The 7,618-nt window shown below is 53.2% G+C and overlaps 1 protein-coding gene across 1 annotated transcript; it reads left to right on the top strand.

The window, feature by feature from the left end:
* Positions 1 to 1,273: 1,273 nt before the first annotated feature.
* Positions 1,274 to 5,254, top strand: LOC123065321 (uncharacterized). The gene is made up of 3 exons (XM_044488648.1): positions 1,274 to 1,537; positions 1,642 to 1,826; positions 4,414 to 5,254. Exons 1-3 carry the CDS (start codon positions 1,345 to 1,347, stop codon positions 4,975 to 4,977), a joined length of 942 nt encoding a protein of 313 aa, XP_044344583.1. The 5' UTR covers positions 1,274 to 1,344; the 3' UTR covers positions 4,978 to 5,254.
* Positions 5,255 to 7,618: the final 2,364 nt, after the last annotated feature.

Genomic DNA, 7,618 nt, shown 5'->3' with positions numbered 1-7,618 from the left:
GCAGTTCACGATACCCCTAGGCAATGGCGACGCTGGCTTCCTTCCGCGGAATTCTGGTACAATACTTCATTTCACTCCTCTCTGGGTTGTTCTCCTTTCAAAGCACTGTACGGGGTGGAGGCCAACGAAGGAAGTATGGCCACTTGGCTGGCAATACACCCTTCGTTGCCGGATGGTGAACAGTGGGATTGGTCCCTGCATCAGGAGAAGCTGCGCACTCACCTGGCTCGAGCGCAGAACAAGCACAAGAAGTTTGCGGATCTGCACAGAACGACACGCGAGTTTCAGGTTGGAGACCAAGTCCTTCTGAAACTTCAGCCTTATGTTCAGAAATCAGTGGCGAGTCGCCCCTGCCCCAAACTGGCGTTCAAGTTCTTCGGGCCTTTCTCTGTGATCGAGAAGATTGGCCCCGCTGCATACAAACTGGATTTGCCTGTGGATAGTCGCATACATCCAGTGTTCCACGTCTCGCAGTTGAAGCCATTCACACCGAATTACAGCCCTGTGTTCTCTGAATTGCCGATCACTACTGATCTGTCATCAAGCGAGGCTGCACCAGTGGAGATCGTGGATCGCAGGATGATGAAAAGAGGCAATGCACCGGTGATTCAGCTGCAAGTGACTTGGAACACGGTGCCACCGTCGACGACATGGGAGGACTATGAGGTGCTTCGCCAGAGTCACCCGCACGCAAGCATCTGGGATGACAAGACAATGGAGGAGGGAGCACAATCTCAAGAAGGGGAGAATGTCACCACGGCAGTGCAGGCACTACCGCGTGACGGCCAGTTGGCCAGCCAAGTGTAGTGGGTGCGTGGGTGACAGCTGTAAGCGCGTGTGTGCCGGGTGTGAGAGTACTTAACCTCCTGGGAGGCGTTGTATCGGACAGGCTGTTATTGAGTAATCCAAATTCTCCTCTCCTTTCTCTCTCGCTCATCCCCTTCCTCACGCTCCCCTCACCCAATCTCTCTCCCGCTGCCTACTCTGATCCTCGGGATCCAGATCGGGGCGTGACAGGCACTCTCTCCTACAATCCCAACTACGAAGGGATGGAGCGGCGGCGGCGCCGAACGAGTAGGAGGCCTCGCTCGTACTCCCACCCAACTTTGTACGAGGGATCGATCCCAGGATTTTTTTTTTCACCGGTTTATTTCGATGGGGGTAGCGAGTAAGCAGAGGTGGGAGGATGACGAAAAAAAACGGTGGTAGGAGGATGACGAAAATAAACAGCGAAAATAAACCACGCGGACTATTCACCAACTGCTCCATTAGAAGTAGAGACTCAAAGCCCGTTTTCTAATCGCCCCGTGACTAGTTAGGGCATAACGGTGGGCGTCGCAGGCCATGTTCGAGTCCATCGCCGCCGCCGGCGTATCCTTACGTGCACCAAGAATCAAACTTGGCCGCCTTATGCCGGCCGGAACGAGGGCATGGCATGCAATGTTCTTCGCTATACTGCTCTCCCTGGCCGCCTATTTCTCTGTGGTGTCGTGCAAGATCGAGGAACCGACCAAGGTGATCCAGATGGAGCGGATGCGTAAGTAGAACTTGCTACTGGACTTCTAATTCTTGTCGTCACTATTAGTTGTCGATGATTTAGTAGGACTATTAGATATGTATTATATGATTCTAATAATGCAGAGATCGATGCAAACCACGGAAAGGAACGAAGTGATGGATCGGTAGGCATGGTCTCGAGGAGTCTTAGATCGACCATGGAGACGACAATGAGTCAGAAAATCAAGACCACGGGCGAGGAAGAGAAGGCGATCGAGCGTGATGTCCAACAACCGGAAGGGGCTGATCATCACCGAGGCGAATTCTTGGTTTGTACACACCGCCCTTCGTTTTCTCCCTTGCCGAAAAAGACTTTCGCCCCGCTTTATATATAAAGCAATGATCAACCAGAGCCCAAGTATAAATGCATCCCACCACAACACACGCACACACCTAAGGCGTGATACATAGGCGCTGAGCACAGCAACACCACCCCTAGCACTACAGAGCAATCGGGTCTTCCACCGTGAACACGCCACCACGAAGAGAAGAAGCCGCATATGACGAACCGTGCGCTCCAAGACGGCGCCTTCAAGAAGGTTACGACACCAACGCGCCGCCACCGCCTGACCTGACGATCAGAGTTTCCCCTGGAGCAACACAATAGCCGATAAGAGCCGCGACGACGCCTTCAAAAAGGGAACGAGCTACGCCGCCGGTGCGTCTGAGGATAGAATAGGTTTTCACCCCGGCCAACATTCATCGCCACCGAACGCCACACCCACGGCGACCACGCCATCCACATGGCCATGGCCACCGGGCAGCACCGATCCACGGGCTCTGCCCAAGAGCACCGCGGAGCCACCACCAGGACCACCGCCCCGGCCTCCAAGACCTGCTGGATACCACCTCAACTGACACCCGCCGCTACCCCAACCGAAGAAACGAGCGGAAAGGACCCACCTTTCGCACCCCTGGATGGCCCCCAGCAACGAGACCCAAAAGGTCGGCCAAAACTAACCTCCATCGACCCGTCCAACGACACTGGGAGCAAGACGAGGTCAGTCCTGCTGTCGGGCATGAGACGGAGTCGGTCCTGCGGCCGGGCGTGAGACGGGATCGGTCCTGCTGCCGGGCGCGACACGGGGTCAGTCCTGTTGCCGGACGCGAGACTGGTGATAGATCGCAGCTGGGGAAGGACCTGCCCTTTGACGAAGGCAACGCCGGACGACGAGGGAGAGGGATCGCAAGTCGAAACGGACTGCCCACAAATGAGCCGACGCTGAAAAACCAGCCGCCGCCGCAGCCGGCCCGCCAAACTGCCGTGATGCCACCACGGCACCGTGAAACGCCGCCGCAGCCCACAGCCGGAGCAGCAGCCACGCCAGACCGATGCCCCAACCCGCGCCCCCGCCGGAAACAAAGCATCAGATCCGGCTGGCACGCTCCACCACCGCCGCCACCAAGTCGCCGGCGTCGAGCGCCCACCAAAGGCACGGGCGGATCCCGGCCAGCCCCGCGGCGGCCGACAGCACCACCCCGCCTCGCGAGCACCGCAGCCGAGCGAGAGGAGCCACACCGCCCACAGCCCGCGCCGTCAAAGATGACGCCCACGAGATCTGGCCGAAGACCAGCCGCGCCACCGCCACCTTCACGCACACCACCCGTCCCTGCGTCGCCTGATGCACCACAGCGCCCACCATGACGGGAGCGCGCCGCCGCGCCGTGGCGCCCTTCGCCCGCACCGCCCAAGACAGAGGGAGCCGCCCCACGCCGGCCCCGTCCTGCGAGAGATCGAGGTCGCCCCACCGCCGCCTGCTGCGGGCGGGCTTTGCCCGGCCGAGCCTAGGGCGACTAGCGAGGGAGGAGAGGGAGGAAGGCTGGGGAACCTGGCGCGGCGGGCTAGGGTTTCCTCCCGGCCGCCGCGCGGGGGCGACACGGGAGGAGTAGGGGGAGGGGGAGGTTCTCGATATTATTTACCTCGTTTCTCCTTTCTGACTGCACCTGTGAAATTCAACATGATGTGGGCATCCTAATCGAACTCTCACGTACCAATAGTAAGTAAACTGGAAACCCTAGCTGAATTCGGATATAAAAAAAGTTCTAAAAAAATACTAGATATTCGGATATTCATTTGTTTAATTTAAACATTTTAGCTTATCGTCATACTATTAGCGAAGTTGCGAATCATGAGTGGTTTTATACTTCTATTATATCATACGGGGAAGTATTTGGCTGTGTAACTAGTTCCTAATCTAATAGAGGATCCTCTCCTAATGATTGTGTAAAAAACACCTATTATGTCATGAATTACTTCTAACAAATATATATTTATGGACCATAATATTACACTGACCTTACCTCAGGGCGAACTGTCCTTCCCTGCCAAAGGTCATCCAAGAGAACGTTGCCATATGAGAGTGTTCCCTCAAAAAATCTCTCTTAGTGAATGCTCGTGTCAAAGATTTATCATATTGTAAAGAAAAATTTGTCATGCTCAGAGAATCAGGAATTTGCCATGCTGCAGCAGAGTGGTTGACATGCGTTTTTCAGGAATTTTTCATGAAGCGACATGGAGAACTGCCCGCCTAAAAGGGAAAAACTTTCAACTTGTTCAGGATTTGTCATACTCTGAGAATAAAATTGTCATGCTACATCAAAAGAAAATGTTAAAATTTACCATGCTCTAAAACAGAATTGTCATCCTAGATACGTTTGCTCAGATTATCATCATGTGTGAACTGTTTAGTGCCGCTAGCTTAGAGAGGTTCATGGTAGCGAATAGTGATGTCACATGCCTTGATTTGAGATTTGTACACGGGAATTAAACATGTGACAGCGGATTGGCTCAAAAAACTCCTCTAAACTGACATCAGATCGTGAAGATTTCCAATATTTATTTATTTCCTTTTATAGGACAAGGAGAACATCCGGAGAAGCGACCAAGCTGAACCCCAAGATATGCAAGCAAGACCTACGTGGAAAACATTGGAATTCCCAAGTGACACCGTGCTACTGCTCCAGTGCTCCGGTGATGAGCTCACAGTGCGTATCCGGCCGCGTTTGGACGGCTTCGAGGAGTACTATGTGCGCATCGCCAGTGGCGACCTGTCAGACGTTTGTGCTAGACGTCTCGAGAGGCCATCTATGTATGATGCAGGCCCGCACTACCACGCACTGTTCTGGTCGCTCCCCGAGGAGGAAGGCCTGGTACCGGTGCCGCCGCCGGAGGTGGCCCAGACCACACTGATAGAAGAGGAGACGCCGGAGAGATTCACATTCTCCACCGATATTGTGGTGGTCTACCGGCCAACGACCGAGCAGAAAAGGAAGATTCACATCCTGGCGCGCGAGGCGGTGGAGTTTCGACCTGCCGTTGGGGAGGAACTGGAGGCCGTTCGTGCTCTCGGTCCGGACTCTATCATCTTTTGGACGAAAACGCCGTATACAACGTACAGAACTTTTGTTGCCAGTCAATGATATCTGGAGCTTCCCCGCAAACAAAAAAAGTGATATCTGAAGCAAACTATACACTGATCGTGCCCGTCGTATACTTAATCGTGCGGTGGCCGATACCCTCAAGTTGAGCCCATGTCGCCATCAGAAATTACGTTCCTGTTAGACTTTGTATTGGATTAGACTTGTAACTTGTAGCTTCTGCATATACCTTATTTATACATTGTACACTGTATCACCTAAAACTCAAGTGAACAGTAGCTGCATTGCATACACATCTCAACCCAGCCTGCTTGAGCAAAAACAGCCTCAAATACGTCATCTGCAAGTTGTTTGGTTGCCTGCATCTAGGGTCCCTGCATTAGGTAATACGCAAGTGCACTTTGTTTGGTTGCCTGCATTGGCCCAAGTGGCGAATGAACACGGTGTTTGGTTGCATGCATGAGGTATGATTAAGAGCTAGCACTTGCACTTAGCACACAGGGTTAAGAGCTAGCAGAGGGAGGGGGAGAAGAAATGTAGTGTTAGGAACAAGGATTGGGATCTATATATTTAACTGGTACAATCTCTTAGAGTACAAGCAGTGGCGATTGCAAGGATCTCGATCGAGCTAGGGTTCATACAGAGAGAAGGGGAACAAAGGGAAAGCCGGTGCCGCCGCCGTTGATCCACTGGATGCGTTGAGTGTAGCGAACTGATGCATAAGTAATGGAGTTGCTGGGCTTCACTGGACCCAGGCCGGTCCAGTGACTCGCGTGTTGGGCCTCCGGGTGCGCTGCGGTCGCGGTCCTATTGCAGGTGGTGGCGAGTCGCTGGACGTGGGGGCCGACCTGTCAGGGCTGCTGACATCCCCCTCTCCTTGAGACGAGGCTTGACCCCAAGCCTCCGCTGCAGGAAAACGAGCGCGTAGAGCCTCCTTGTCTTCCCAGGAACCTGGCACAACTGCAGGATTGGACCAGCGGATCCGAACTTGCTCCACCATAGCACCACAGCGTTTGCGCCAACGCCGCTCCAGGACTGAAGTTGGCACAGCAGGAATGTCAGAACATTCAGGCAATTCAGTAGACGAGAAAGTACCTGGGAGCAGAGCACGTTGCAGCTCACATGGAAGACAGGGTGCACTTGAGAATGGTCAGGCAGTTGCAATTTGTAGGCGACTTCATTGACACAAGCGATGATGCGGTAAGGCCCAAAGAACCAGTACGAGAGCTTGTGGTTGGCTCTCGTTGCAACAGACGTCTGGATGTAAGGTTGAAGCTTGAGGAAGACTTGATCGCCGACGTTGAAGGCACAGAAAGATCTCTTCTTATCGGCTTGTTGTTTCATGAGGTTGCGGGTGCGATGAAGTTGTTGGATGAGCTGCTGTACTGTGGCTCTCTCATCCAGCCATGAACGAAGAGCCGGGACGGTACATGCTGATGCTGCTGTAATGCCCCATTGACGCGGCTCATGTCCGTACATATCTCGGAAGGAAGACATGCCAATAGCCGAGTGGAATGAAGAGTTGTACCAATATTGCGCCAAGGGAATCCAGTAACTCCAGCGGCGAGGACAGGCTTGAGTGAAGCACCTGAGAAATGTCTCAAGACATTGATTGACCCGTTCCGTTTGTCCATCGGTTTGTGGGTGATTGGCTGTACTCATTCGCAGACCGATGCCCACATATTTGAAGAGTTCTTGCCAAAAGTGCATTGTGAAGACGGGATCACGGTCTGATATGATTGCCCCTGGGAATCCATGCAGCCGATAGATGTGATTCATGTACAGGAGGGCCACTTTTGATGCCGTGTAAGGGTGAGAGAGAGCCAGGAAGTGGGCGAACTTGGTGAATTTGTCCACAATAACCAATATGCAGTTGGCGTTCCCTGACTGAGGCAAACCATCAATGAAATCCATGCTTATGAATTCCCATGACTCTTTAGGCACAGGTAAGGGCTCCAGCAACCCTGGGTAGACTACTCTATCAGGTTTGGCTTGTTGGCATACTTGGCAACACTTCACATATTGGAGGATGTGAGTCTTCATTTTTGGCCAAGCGAACAGTTGACGTACGCGCCGATAAGTCACCGGAAAGCCCGAAATGCCCCCCATGGGCATATCGTGAAAGGCTGCAATGATCTGTTGTTGCATGGAGGTGCTGCCCCCGAGCCAAGTACGCCCTCAAAAGTGTAAGATGCCTTTGTCCAGAGTAAAACGACCTTTGGGGTCAGGGCGCACTGCGAGTTGTTCCAGGAGCTTTTGTGCCTGAGGATTAGTGATATAACTGGTAATGATATCTGCCATCCATGCTGGCTGACAGGAAGAAATGGAGTTCAGAGAGTCTGCATGAGTGGCTCGAGAAAGGGCATCAGCTGCGCCGTTCTCAACTCCTTTCTTGTACTTGATGGGGTAACAGAGGCCCGGGAGTTTTGTGAAGGCCTTTTGCTGCCATGGCGTCGTCAGACGTTGCTCCTCCAGGTAGGCTCTTTTGATCCGTGTGTATCACAAACTCGTTCTGCCGGGGATAAGGTCTCCATTGGTCGATGGCCACCACCACGGCTAAGTATTCCTTCTCATAGGTTGAGAGTCCGCGATACCGTGGGCACATGTCCTTGCTCATGAAAGCAATTGGATGACCATTTTGTTGCAGAACCGCACCAATCCCAGCATCGCAGGCATCAGTCTC

The sequence above is a fragment of the Triticum aestivum genome, chromosome 3B (genome assembly GCF_018294505.1).
Source record: "Triticum aestivum cultivar Chinese Spring chromosome 3B, IWGSC CS RefSeq v2.1, whole genome shotgun sequence".
Taxonomy (NCBI): domain Eukaryota; kingdom Viridiplantae; phylum Streptophyta; class Magnoliopsida; order Poales; family Poaceae; genus Triticum; species Triticum aestivum.
This window is presented reverse-complemented; position numbering and strand designations above follow the sequence as displayed.

What these genes read in the sequence shown, in the direction of transcription:
- LOC123065321 (XM_044488648.1), top strand. Translation starts at nt 1,345, where the DNA reads ATGTTCGAGTCCATCGCCGCCGCCGGCGTATCCTTACGTGCACCAAGA. An exon ending in GATCCAGATGGAGCGGATGC is followed by an intron (nt 1,538 to 1,641) that starts GTAAGTAGAACT and finishes CTAATAATGCAG; the next exon opens with AGATCGATGCAAACCACGGA. An exon ending in ATCACCGAGGCGAATTCTTG is followed by an intron (nt 1,827 to 4,413) that starts GTTTGTACACAC and finishes TTCCTTTTATAG; the next exon opens with GACAAGGAGAACATCCGGAG.